General features: G+C 39.8%; 1 protein-coding gene across 1 annotated transcript; it reads left to right on the plus strand.

Moving 5' to 3' along the window:
- The first annotated feature begins 202 nt into the window (after positions 1-202).
- RWDD3 (RWD domain containing 3) lies at positions 203-11,156 on the plus strand. The gene is made up of 4 exons (XM_030226650.2): positions 203-303; positions 5,631-6,109; positions 6,808-6,923; positions 7,022-11,156. Exons 1-4 carry the CDS (start codon positions 219-221, stop codon positions 7,134-7,136), a joined length of 795 nt encoding a protein of 264 aa, XP_030082510.1. The 5' UTR covers positions 203-218; the 3' UTR covers positions 7,137-11,156.
- Positions 11,157-14,185: the final 3,029 nt, after the last annotated feature.

Consider the following 14,185-nt stretch of genomic DNA (forward strand, 5'->3'; position numbering starts at 1 on the left):
CGGAGGGACAGGGTTCGGGCTCCTCGGGACACGGCCGGGCGGAAGGAAGGAGGGACGAGGGACAGGGCCGGACCGAGGGACACGGCGCCGGCTGAGGGCCGTACATCGCGGCCATTTTGTTCTCCTCCCTGCGGCGCGCTCCGGGCCGGCGGCGCCCCCTGGCGGCCATGGTGCAGACCGGCGGCCGGCAGGGGGCGCGGCGGCGCGCGCCGGCGGCCATGTCGGAGCTGGCGCAGGAGGAGCTGTCGGCGCTCGCCGCCATCTACTGCGAGCCCGGCGCCTGCGAAGTGCTGGCGGCCTCAGGTGATGCGGCCGCGCTCTCTGCCCCAGCCCGGGCTCGCCCGGCCGGGCCCCGGGAGGAAGCGCTCCCGGGCCGCTCACGGCGGGGCTCAGCCCCGGGGCAGCACGGGGCGCAGTCGCTCGCTGCTGTCGCTTGTGGCGTGTCCCTGCCCCGCCGGGTGTGTGTGCTGGCGGCCTCGCTTGGGGCGCGGAGCCCGGCGGGCCCTGCTCGGTTACCGTCAGGGACCTGCTCGGTGCCCTGCGGGGCAGCGAGGGGCAGCGCTGGGAACGGGCTGGCTGCTCTCTAGGCAAACAAGCAGGTGAATCTTGTATACGTTAACAAGAGCAGGGATTTGTCTGGTAATACTGAGTAGGGTATAGCTGTTGCAGTGCGTGAGCAGCGTTGGGTTATCTGTATTTTTCTGGGGTAAGCTGACTACCTGGGCACCGTGACGTGCCAGATGTTACTGCTGCTTCAGCAAGATGTGTACTGCTGTAGGTTTCACAGGGTACTGAGGCTGCTGTGTCGTGTCTGCCGTGGGTGGAATGATCAGGTTTGTAGTACTTGCTCCCATCAGCTGCTGGATGTTGTAGACAGGGGGTGCAGTAGATGCCTTCATGGTTTCTGCACAAGCCATGGTGGCCACTGATCAGAACATAGTATTAAGAGATGGGTTTTTTCAGTCTGTGCTATATGGTGCTGTGAAGATGCCCCTTCAGCAAGGGAGAATAAATCTCAGTAGTTCCAGTGTACAGTAGCAGCTCTGTCAGGCTTAATTGTCAGGCAGGATATGCAAGTGTTGGTATCTAGATCCAGGCCACTAGTAGTTTTGCTTGGTGCCTCCCACAGATGTGACAACTCTTAGGTATTTATTGGAGAGAGATACACATGCACATATCTGCACAGAGTATGCCTGTATTGTGTACCACAGCTCCCCAGTGTGTGGGAGCGCTTGCAGAGTTCTGCCCAGCTCCCCAGCACAGTGATGGACAGGGAGCAGCTTCTTGCAGTGAAGTCCTGGGGAATGCTGCTGAAGATGGATGTAGTGGCCCGGATGTAGTGGTCAGATTTTGTCTGCACATGTATGTATTCAGCCCTAAAGAACTGGGATTGATAAGGAGACTTTTTTTTTTTTACTGTGAGGGTGAGTTCTGGAGGCTGCCAGGAGAGCTTGGAGATATTCTGAATATCTGGATGTTGTCCTGGACAGTTGTCCTGTCCTGTTGTAGGTGACTGTGCTTGAGGGGAGAGGTTGGATGAAGGCATTAGTGTCTGCAGGGAGCACAATTAACTACAGTAATCTAAAACCACCAATTTTGTATCTAGATACACCACACACCTCCTGCTCCAGTGCAGGCATATAATTCTGCCGTTTAACTTTTTCTAATTGGTAGTTAGGCTTGTATTTTAAAAATATGATTGATGAAATGTTTCAACTGAGCTTTATTTTTAAGTGAAAAATTCCAAGAATGTTATTTTGGGCATAGTTTGAAAAAGCAGCATCAAGGCTTATCAGATGTTAATTTTTTAAAACTTGAGCATATCTGAACTTTGCATATACACATATTTTCCTCCAAATCTGTTGAGAAATATAGGCACGTTCTTCTCTGTGCTTCATAAATGGAAAAATGATTTTGTGTTTAAAACTTACTAGAATCTAAAAGGTTTTAAACCCTTCTTTAGGTAAACCTACTTTAGGTACCCTTGTGGTACCTAAAGTAAGGTGCTACAAATACACAATGGTAGTAGGCTATTTTATTTAAATTGTTAGGTGATCTTGGAGGGCCTTTAACTAGGCTGTGTTTGTGATATGGTGGGATCAGGTATATTTGATTGGTTTACATAGTTTTCTACTGGAAATGAAAATATTATTTTACAACAATGATTATTGGTATTTTTCTTACTCTTGGAATTTACTTGTTGGAGCTGCAGAATCTCTAGTCAGCATACAATTAACTTGTGCTCCACTCATTAGATTACATTTGCTTTAGCTCTTCAAACTATGTAAATTGTCATTGACAAAGGGTGCACAGACATAACTTCCAGGAAGACTGTTATGTTATGCAATCTCTAAGACATTAAGAGTAATTTGTGTGTAGATCCATGGGATCAAAAAGGAGGCCATTGGGGATTCGTGGTTTTGAGGAATGTAAGAGAATGCTTTTACAGGTCTCTTGGTATGGTAAAAACTTTGACTTTTTGCAATTTAACAATGAAGTATTCAGAATGTAAAATGGTTTTGATAAAAACACAATGTGTGGATGAATTTAAATAAACTAATTACAGTGTATCTTTTTTACCTTACATATCTATTTGCAAAGATTAGTGTTACAGATAGAAATCCATAATTTAATTGTTAATCTGTTCTCTCTCTTTGGTCTGTTCACCAAGCTTGCTATAAAAATATATTTAGATATTCTAAGCTTGTACGTTAGTAGGTGCCATTTTCTGAATTTAAAAATAGACTGCATGTGTTGCATAAAATGCCTTTGGGCAGGAGAGGAGGGGGATATCTGTCTGGTTGACATGGAACATAAGAAAAAATCTGAAGTATGCTAGAGCTAAATATACTGATAAGCATGCAGCTATGGGGGGGGGAATGAGTTAAAATGTATTGAGTTTAGTCTGATTAGCACATTAAATGCCTGCAGAACAGTCATACCCAACCTTTTATTTCAGAAATAATCATGATGTGGCTGTGAAGACAACTCAGCCCTCGTAGCAAGTGCAAACAAAAGAAATATTTCTTTGGAGCCAGGTTGTGCAGGGCGCCCGTGGTTTGCTCTTTGTTCTGCCAGTGTCTGCAGCGCTGGTGCAGAAAATGGACGCTGCAAGGTTTAAATAAACTTAGATGCTGTAGCCCTGCAAAGCCTTTGAACTGATTCTTCTTTTTAAAAAAGTCTGAAGCAGATGTAAATGAGTGCGGCTGGGCTTTTCCTGATGGCTCAGGGTGATACACCTTGGGATGGGAGGCTGTTCTGCCTCCTTCAGATTCGTTCATCACAAGGAAAGGTGTGAGATTTTTGCGGGCTTAAGAATAAGATCACTGCAGCAGGAGGCCCTTGTCGGAGGGACAGGGTTGGCCTGTCTGTCCCTCTGCTGCTTCTGAGTTGGTGATATCTGTTGTGACAAGCTAGTGGAAAAATCCTAGAAGGATTATCAGAAAAGTAACGTTTTTCTGTCAGTGCCATTAAGCTGGTGATAGAGTAGTATTTTTCAACTTATATAGGCTGTTCATTTTAAAATCTCGTGGCAACATAGTTTAAAACAAAGTGATTCTCAGGCAGGAGTTCAGTAGTGATCGCTTGGTTCAGGCAGATGCCAGCTGGCTGTGCCAGGTGGGGCTGCCCTGAGTGGGGGCACCTGAGGGGCATGGGGCAGCAGCAGTGGCTGTGTGTGCAGGCAGCTCTGTGGTGGCCAGGAGGGTTCTGGGGGCCCCAGGACATGCAGGGCAGGTTTGCTGCCTGTGTCTGTGATTGTGTGTGCTGAGCCCGGTGTAATAGCAGAGGAGCTACTGCTGCTGGCACCAGGAAGAAGCATTTGTCAGGGCAGCAGAAAACAGAAATGAGGAGTGGGAAGGCTTGAGGTCCTCCTCGGTAACTACTGACCATGTGCAAGGGTCTTCTTCCAAGGCTGGTGTTCTTCTGAGGAATACATCTGTCTTAAAAGTAGTCTGGAAGCTTTGATAGGGACTTGGAGGATAGAAGACAAACTCGTGTTGGCAGGAAATGACTCTTTTGCTGTGTGGTGGCTGTAAATATGGACATGGTTTGGTGTGATTTCATTGAATTCACTGGAATTGCATCTACTGCTTTCACCACTGGATTTGACGTGGGGACTTCTTTATAGTGCTGCTAGAATTTGATTATTGGGTTTGGAGGGTTTGCTGGTTTTATTTTGTGACTTCTCTAACCTTGACAGGTCTTTGGATGACCCGGGAAGGAGGTTTGAAAACAAGCCCTTGGATAAGCTCTCTAAAGTACTTCTGCCTATCCAAGTCACTTTTAGTTTCTTTCACTTTTTTTAGTAGGTTTCAAATATAAAATCATACATTTTATGTGAGAGGTTAGTTAGTGGCATCAGTAATACCAATCAAACATAATTCATCTCACTGTCATGTAAAGGAAGGTAAGGTAAGGTAGAGGGGGAAGAGTGCAAGTCACTTCAAAAGACCTGCTCTGAAACTCAGCTCTCTTCTAATCTGCCTTTCAAATCTGGCTTCTCCTGCTCTCATAGAGTGAATCAACCTGACATTTAGCAATTTTTGAAAGAAAAGGAGTGAAGTGTTTAGGATGCATCAAAAGGGTGAAGCAGAGAACATCTGAAGAAGATTGTCTTTTGTCTGGTTGATACCCTCTTACTTCATGGCAGAGGAGCGGAAGAAAGGTCTTTGTCCGGGCTTTTTACTTTGTCAAGTTTTGTGGTGTTTTTCTGTGAAACTTCTAGTTAAGAAAATTTTATTTCGTGAAATGAAATACTGTACATAACTTTGATATTAAGCATCTTTGATTATATGATTTATCAGGATGATGTGATCTTCAGCCTTCCCTGCTGCATACTGAGTGTATCCTTTCCAATCTGAAAATAATTCCATTCTTAAGTAGACCTACAACAGATTTTGAGCAGCTATGAAGATATATAAACATACATTAATATGAGTACATGCATATTTATACATGTAGTATCTAGGGTCAGGTGTCCAACAGAGATGGTTTCCTTATGTCAGTCCAACTGTTGTAGAGGAGTTGGCAGAAAAGATTTAAGTGTATTTTCTCTGCAAGTTGTAGGGGACAAACAATCTCACTTCTTTCTTTCCAGGTCTCTGCTTAGTGTGGAACTGCTTTTGAATGATTGCCTTAAAAAATACCTGGTGCAAGCCTGTTTGCCTTGCATTAGTATTGATGTTAGAAGTCTGACAGATTTCTTTAGGAGTAAACTTAGGGCAGTGCTGAGTCCCTCCAGAAAAGTCTCTATTTTCAGTTGTCCTTGCTTTTCCTTGCTTTTGCTGTTGAGCTGTGGAAGCTGAGTTATGTGTTTGAGAGAGACAATTCTTTATTACTGGCTTGTCTAGACTTTGAGAGAGCCAAAAGGTGTGAATGCTTTTTAGAATGTGTTAATAACTTTTCTTCTACTATGTTATAGAAGTGTTTCATTTCAGGATTCCCTGCAGGTATAGCTTGAGCCATTGGTTGCAAGACCCCACCCTGCAAGGAAAAAAAAAAAATCACCCCCTCTTATTTTATAGGAAATGTCAATTATTTGAGTTGAATTGTTAAAGAGTTTAATGATATATATGTATTTCAACTTCAAGCAAACTGTTAATGTTGGGGTTTTTTTTTCTGTTTTCCAGAGACTCATGGAATCTCATTTAGAATTCAAATCAGTGTGAAAGAAGTGCTGGATACAGATGTACTTTTAAAGCTGTTATTTCATTTACCAGTCAATTACCCATCAACTGTTCCGGACATTTCTGTTAACTCAGACCAGCTTACAAGGGCCCAGTGTATGGATGTGAGAGAGAAATTACTTGAACAAGCAAAGAAGCATCTTTCTGAGCCCATGGTACACGATCTGATTCTTTGGGTACAGCAGCATCTTAAAGATGTTGTTAAGCAATCAGCAGCAGTTGGCAAGGAAAAAACTACTTTGTCAAAAGGAACAGAAGATGGTATCTGGATGCTCCTTTTGCATTTAGATCACATGAGGGCAAAGGCAAAATATGTGAAAACTGTGGAAAAATGGGCTTCAAATCTAAGGCTGACTGGAAGACTGATGTTCATGGGCAAGATAATATTGATTCTTCTTCAGGGTGACAGGAGCAGCATTAAGGTGCAGGAACAATGAATGCTGACTAGTTCTATCGATTTACCACTGAAACCTCTGTGTCTGAATATTTTGTGTGTGTTTTTCTAAGATTAACAATTTTGGAAGCAAATTGATCATTATGAGAGTAGGAAGACGCAGCAACTTTATTCTCTATTTAAGAAAAAGGTGTTCTCCTCTGTCTACAGTGATACCTGTATTGCTTTGTTTCCCATTAGAACTACACCCCCATATCCCTTTGTTTCCTGACCTTAATATGCCTAGATTGTTTCCCATATTTCCCAAATGCCCCAGAACGTGGAAAAGCTTTTGGTCAGGAATTAATAACAGACAAATTTCTAACTCGTTGTTAGAAATGACAATTCTAACTGTCTCTTTCCTTGACTTAAAACCACGTGGTGCTCCTAGTGCATGCCCAGGCTTTGAAATTCTTGTCTGAATGTACAAGCTCCCACTGCCTTAGGTGGGGTTTTGTGGTGATGTTGGAGAATGTTTTGGCTTTTCTAACTCATGTTTTCTTAATCAGTTAGGCATGCTTAACTCAAAACCGATGCAGTCGTGCACTTTTTGGCATGGGCACTTTCAAAGTTTGATTGCTGTGTTTTAAAAAAAAGACTACATTTTGAGTGACTACATTTTGCATTTTACTAAACTTTGGAAGTACTAGTTGTCATTTAGTATTTTGGGATTTTTTTGTCATTTAGGAATACTTGATTCTTCAGAAATCTTCCAAGGTAGATGTGGACTCAAGTGGAAAGAAATGCAAAGAGAAAATGATGAGAGTACTGTGTGAGACAGAACTACAGTCCCAGCATAAAAGGTATAATTTAGTACTGTTGTGGATAGAAAAGTAACAGAATTGATAATTGCATTCTGACAAATCCAGGCATATTCATGAGTTTCCCTTTTACAATGTAGATTTCAGATGTTTGAAGTCAAAGAATATTCAGCATCGGAGGAGCTACAAAAGGAATTTGAGACTGCAGGACTTGCAGCTCTTTTCACTGAGTTTATTCCTCCTCTCTTCAAATAAAATTGAAAGAATCCACTGGACCTCTGACCAAAGTAGTAGTTGACTGCAGATGCTGATGGAAGATACAAGGAATAATGTGGCAAACAATCTTGAAGCTTTTCTGCAAAAAATACCAGTAAATACCAGTCGTAGTCATCCTTTTGCAAGAAGAAGGCAATTAATACATTAAGAACTGATAATTTTTTGACATTTATGTCAAAAAACAATGTGATGTTGATTTTATAATTGCATGGCAAACATGAGAGATTGGGAAGAAATAATGTTTAAAAAATAGTCTTCTAGTCAGACTCTGTTTTATAGTCCCTGCTTTTCAATGCTCTGTTTCTTCTCTCTCATGGTAGAATTTGTCAATAATGGCCTGTTAGAACACATGAATAATTTTGCTTTGGAAGACTGTATGAAGGTATTTTCATAAAAAACATAGCAAACACACATTTAAATATGTGAGGACAGCATATACTTAATGTCCCTTAGGAGTTCATATGCCAATTTTTCATTCTCCCCTTAATTGACTACAAATACTAGATGGTTGATTTGAAGAAAATCAACCCTCACTTGAGGGCTGAAAAAAACCTTAAAGTGTCTTTTTGAATATTAGTTTTTATTCTGAAATTTATAAAAACACCCATGTGGAGGATTTAAATTGATAAAAAGATGAGGTAGAGCCAATTTAATATTTTCTTTGATAGTTTACAGATGTCACTTTACACTTTATCTGGTTTTACTGTCTGTGCAGCTTCAGATATCTTGATTCAATTAAACTATTGGAGCAGTATATATACAGACTTCAGTCTTCCATCTTTCAAGGCTTCTGCCAAGTTGTTTTTGTTTGTTTATTTGGGTTTTTTTGGATTGGTCACTGGCCTTGGCCAACCTGTAATTTTTTTTAATCAGTAGTTTGTGTTTTACATCTGTTTAATGTTACAAATTATATGCATGAGTTCATGAATTGTGCAAGTTCTGTTTACCTAGGGACAATTGGATACTTATTTATTATGGTTATTAATGTGTGTCCTTTGGTTTCTATTTTACCTGAAACCATTCTCTAACAAGACTAGATAAATTATTCAGTAAAAAAAATTTTGCAGTCCTGATTTTCTTAGTAGCTAGCACTGCCATTTACCATTTCAATTGACTTTAGCATGTAGCTAAACATGTGCTTTACTGCTCTCTATAATTCAGTCTCAGAAGCCAAATGTCTCCTGTATTCTGTAATTAAACAGATTTGATCAATTCAGTATAAAGTAATTTATTTCCATTGTTCTGGGGGAAGAGCCATACTATTTGTTTAGTTCCCAAAGTGTGGGGTTTGGCAAATCATTATGTAAGGTCTGATTTCCTGTTTCATGCTCAGACCATGAGATCATACCTCTTCCTTTATATGTTCTAGAAAAGCAACTGAAGCAGACTAAGAAGATTTTTATATTTTACTCTGAGATATCAGATGCATAAAGGGTTCTATATTGTTTGAAAGTCTGAAGTTTTTCAGGAGTTTGGTGATTTTCCTAATATGGAGTGTCTCACATGCGTATGTTGCATGTCATTTTATGCCCTGATGCAAATTTACTGAGATAGTAGCAAAGTTCTTAGCGAGTATTTAATGTTTATTACATACAGTACTTCAGGCTCAGTAGAAAAGAGACTGGGTTGAACAGGTTTTACAAATCTGTTCTGTATTATTTTGAAATTGCTTCCTGAGGGACAGCAAATCCAATTTTCTATCATTTTAAGGGCATGTGAAGATGAATCCTTACTTTTACAAAGAAGAATAAAACAGAAGTATCCTTAAAATATTAAAATAACATGTATTTTAAATTACAGTTTCCAGAATCAAGCTGTTCTCAGGTATTGAAAAATTGTGTGTCAGTGCAGTATAAATTTTGAAAAGCTGCAGAGGGTCTCTCCTTAAACTGTATGACAGATCTGACAAATACCAAGCTCAAGAAAAGGCCTATGCATGTACACCATAAGAAAACATTATCAGTATCTCTCTGCAAGACTAAATGTTGTTAAGATTTTGCCAGATGCATTGTAAATCTCTGATTTTAGGAATCAGGTTGAGTGGCATTACCTACTCATGTGATATCAAAATGCATGTGACTTCAAAAATAACTGAGCCATAAGTTCTTGTGATCATCATCTTTCTTGCAAGATCAGATGCAGACTTAACTAAAGTTTTCCTCTCTACTAGAAAAGCCATTTGTGGTGTCAGTGGCTGCCAGTTGCATTTGAATATAAACCCATGTATTTTTTTTGAGTTTTACTGCCTGATGCCTTCTTGGTCAGCTGTTTGGCCAGAGCTGGCATTCTGCAACAGCCAATTAAAAAGAAAAAGTTACAATTTGGGTAAGTTGCAGCTCTCTCTTGATGTGTGCTCATCTTCCTGCCAAATGAAGTTGTAAGAAGCTGGATAATTTCTGCATTTCAGGAGATGGAAAATGCACTTTTTACAATGCATTTTTACCATAGCTGAATTTGTTATTCACTAGCTCACACTGGACAAATCCACAAATTCACTGTAGGAAAGGACTACAGTTTATAGCTTGGTTTGATGTGCTTCAGGAAAATTACAAATCTGATCAGCTTGATACAGTTCAGACAGCAGAGAACATGAGAACTGATGTCAGTCTGATTCTGTTAAAGCAAATTCTTTTGCCTACCTATCAATCAGTCACTCATTTTGAAGGGTAGGAGGATATATTCTGTTCAGACAAGTAAGCAATATTTTTAAAGGCTGTTCTTCTGGAAGGATGTTGCAGCTGTCTGTTAACTGATGGTTTGTTTGCATTCATTGTAAAAAGAATGAGCCAGCCTGTGAGCCTCTGGGGCACAAAAGTCATCAGAATGGGTCCTGTGGTGCATGTTCTGCCTTCCAAGGGAGCTGAGGTAGACACAGAAGAGCAAAATGCACAGATAAAGAAGAATGAGAAGCAAGGAAATAAAATGCATCACTGTGTAAAAAGTTGGTGAAGTGGATGTGCCTATCAGAATCTGACAATTCAGTTACAAGAAAGAAGAAATCCACAAATTCAAGGTGATTTAACTAATTAGAAGCTAACTTTCTTGTGGGTGTGGTGTTATAAACATTTCTTGAAACAGCATGGTCAGTAAAGCCTTGTGGCCTTGCTAGTTTCCAAGCTATAGCACACATGAAGCCTTCCTTGCAGGAGATACATTCCTGATGGTGTTCTCCAGGTGGGTTCCCCTGTGCCTGATACTGATTGTGCAATAAATTGATTATTTCTTGCTTAAATCTTTCAAGTATGAATAGCATTTTTTCACCTCTTACCTTCTTCATCAAAGTCGTAGGTACTTGGTTTCTTTCAGGTTGTTAACCTCTCATTTTAATTGAAATTACTTAAATTCAAAAGTTCTAGGAAAACTTTGTAGTATAAATATGCTTGCTTCTGTATGGACAGCACAGAATATGATCATAGTTTCCTTTAAAAATCAGGCTAAAATGAAAGATGTTGCAATAGGAATGACAACTTGAAGAATCAAGTTTTTTAGGACAAAACTGAGGTTTTATTGGTCTTTTTGAATACCTTGGCTTATTAAGTATGAAGAATACAAAATATAGGTTGAGGAAACAAGAATGATCCAGAGGAGGGAAATAAATGGAGGACATCATCAGTACTGGGAATTCACCTGGTTTTCATACTTAATCTTAGTAACTCTTTCCCCCACCACCCCTGAATTTATTTAATGTTACAGAGAGGACAGGACACGGTAAGAACTCATACATGAAAATCCTTGACACAATCAATTAAAAATAAATGAAAGTACATTTCATTGTTTTTTGAATAAGGCTGATTTTTGTGGTTTTGTAGTTACATCTCATTTTCCTATAATAAGAGCATTTGTCTCTTCTGGTATGAATGACCCACAAAACCAACTGAGACGAGTATAAATTATATGCAGAGGAACTGTAATGAGCCTTAAGAAACTTCATAGTGGAAAAGATATTTTGTTTACGTTGTTTCTTTTAAAAATAGTTTAATAAACCCTACATATGGATGATTTAAAGCCTAGTGTCCCTTGATTTGTTCAGCTCTATCTGTGAAAATACAAACATAACCATGCTATAGTACATTTGAAATAAGATGATGAAATGTTGCACTCACTATATTTCTGTCAGAGTTTGAGACTGAAATTGCTTATATTATGAAATAGTGCAACTGCTGGAATCAACTTTAATATATCTTAGTAGTGCTAAGCATTATCTTCCTGTCTTTTTGTATATAACACATGGAACACTGGCAGCACTCTGCTATGGTGTTATATTTTGTATGTATACTTAATTTTTTCTTATCTTATGCAAGAGTTATGATTGTTTATATTCTTAATTATAGACATAAAAGGAACTTGGAATGTAAATATGTTGATAGCATTTTGCAGCTATTGTTCTATGCTGTGTTCATGTATTGGCTTTTATATTAGTTTGTGTTGTCTAACTTTAAAGTATTAACTTGCAGTGAAGAGAACTCTTTGGGGTGACAGAAAAATTTGCCTAAAAGACATGAACTTAAGGAACTCTTTGGACTTTAAAGATGAATCCCTTAATTTTTTGAGTTGATTATGCACTTGGATGCTTTAATTTTGTGCTAATAAGGTTGCAACTGCTGCACTTTTGAATTTTCTTTGTGTTTTTTAATGTGATACCAGTAATCACTTTGTATCCTGTGTTACAACATAGCTGATCATGGAATTTGGGTCAATATTACTAGTATTTCCCATTGTAAATATCTGATTCTTTATTTTTATACATTATTATCCATTATAACTTGAATGCAAAGCATTGTTTTGGGATGAAACTCGTTACAAAAGAGCTCTGCATGAGAACAATAACTCTACTTTGTGCTGCTTTTCCTATTGTCAGCTTTTACATTCCTGCAGCTATGGGAGGCTGTCCAAGGATCAAAGTTTTCTGGAGCTGAGCTTAACAGGCCAACCCAGTCTGTTACAGTAGATCTCAGTGCCAGCTGGGTGGAGGCAGGCTGCTCTCCAGGCCTTTGTGGGACCACTTCTGATAACATCTAACTGCCACTGAAGGGATTAGCTGGATATTTCTTGAACTTTGTGTAGAGAATCGATGGAGTGAATTCCACCAATGCAGAAGGTGAGTGGTTGGCTGCTTCTTGATCTGAGCTTTACATCAGAAAAGCTCTCTGATACTCCTTTTATGTTAGTGCCACAGAGGGTAATAAGCTAAGTTTACACATGTGCTAATCCCAGAGAACACTGCACAGCAAAATCAGTGCCACGATTTTAAGACTGAAGATGGTAAACTCAATGCACTTTGACCATTTTTTAGTTGTACTTAGAAAAAAGACCAATGGAAAATGGTTTTGTTGATCTCTGATCAGTCGCTCACCTGTAGTGGTATACAGAGACAGGGTGCATTTTTATGGGAGATGGTGCTATGAGTACCTTTCAGCCGTGATGCAATAAAAGCAGTTCTTTTTTGAAGTAAAATAACTGAATTGCGTGTGAGAGCACTGTCCACGTGAGATGCTGAACAGAAGCTGAGCTGTATTAAGCTGTGCCAGAGGCTGATTTTTATTTGGTGGAAGTGGAGGTGTTAGAAAGAACAGACGGCAATAAAAACACTGGTGATGTGGCTCTCAGAGAAGCCAAAAGGAAGGGGTTTTTGCATTGATTTCTCTCTGGAAAGAAGTTTTGGAGTATGAGCAAAGAAGTTGCTGCTGTATCCAAGCTTCAAGTAGAAATGTCTGAAATAAATATGCAGCTTCATTGTCATTTTCTCTTTTTAGCAAAACTGTGTAGAACTGAGAAAAAGTAGTGGAAGTTTTCACAAGTATGGAAATGACAAACCTCACTCAAGAGCTGTCCATGTAGAAATTAGCGCAGTTCTTAGAAATTGTCCTTAAATGACTCAGAAATGACAGAGAATTTGTAGAGGCAACAGACTCCAAAAGTCTCATGGTTTGAAAACCAGGCTGTTGTGTCTCTGAGTGGTTGGGAGGATTGATGGAAGAGGTGCCCAGGAGCTCCCAGGAGCAGATTTTCTACAACATTTGGGCATTCTGGAAAGCAAGGGCTAAGGGGTTGAGAAGTCACTTTTGGTGAAAAAAGATTCTTCTGACTTGTGGAATCAGAGAATACAGGTAAGTGTTTAATTTTTCAGGACTTTTTCTGCATTGATACTATAGACGCGTGGTATGGAGATTTTAGATGGTCCTTGCTCAAATAGTGTCTCATGTCTTGGGAACCTGATGTATTTCAGTTCCACGTCAATTAAGGAGATTTTTGGGAGATATTGGTGGTCAGTGGCATGAAAAGATTTAAGTACTGCAAACCTATTCTGGATCAAGGATTTGCTCTGGAATTAAGAAACAGCTTTTAAGTATTAATTAGGCAAGGCACATCTAATAAGAGCAAAAACAGGAGGGGAAGAAAACATTCCACTGGAATAGCTGCAAGAAATCCAAAAAGTCATGTTTCTGAGGTACTGGTGTGGCAAAGGAAAACTTCAGGGTTACCCTTGCATTGACAAAGAGCCAAATGCTCGGCTGGGTGTGAGGGTGTCAATCAGAATTTATGGGCTGTACAGTGCTTGGCACAGTATTTGTGTCTTCTCTGCCAGCATTGCAACAGATTTCTTTTTTTTCCCCCCCCTTTAATTTTTTTATTTATTTGAAGGCAGCTGCAGGAAGGGAGCTTGCTATGAATTCTGTTCTTATGATACTAAAAGATGCTACAGGTTTCATTCAGACTAATTTTGAAGAAGCAGGGGAATGCTTTTTAAAACAAATAATGGAACAGAGATAAAATATCAGGAGAAGCTGGTAATTTACATATTGGAGCTGTGAAAAAAAAAGATGTATCACAAGAAGAGTCATAAAGCAGAGTGGGAATAAAGATGTCCCCTCACTGTTCCAGAGTTGCCGTCTCTCCGAGCAATGGCAGAAGCTGATGTTAGTGCTTAGCAGAGGAGAACAGGTATTTCTACTCAGTAGTGCCTGATGCTGGCACTAAAGAGCTTTTTGTGCTGGAAGACTGGGGACAGCTAAAGGAAAAGCTTGGAA

This window comes from Serinus canaria, chromosome 8, assembly GCF_022539315.1.
Source record: "Serinus canaria isolate serCan28SL12 chromosome 8, serCan2020, whole genome shotgun sequence".
NCBI classification, from domain to species: domain Eukaryota; kingdom Metazoa; phylum Chordata; class Aves; order Passeriformes; family Fringillidae; genus Serinus; species Serinus canaria.

Excerpts from the sequence above, each read along its gene's own strand:
- RWDD3 (XM_030226650.2), top strand. The coding sequence starts at position 219 with ATGTCGGAGCTGGCGCAGGAGGAGCTGTCGGCGCTCGCCGCCATCTAC. Across the intron at positions 6,110-6,807 it reads GTGACAGGAGCAGCATTAAG|GAATACTTGATTCTTCAGAA; the intron begins GTGCAGGAACAA and ends TTTGTCATTTAG. Across the intron at positions 6,924-7,021 it reads CTACAGTCCCAGCATAAAAG|ATTTCAGATGTTTGAAGTCA; the intron begins GTATAATTTAGT and ends TTTACAATGTAG.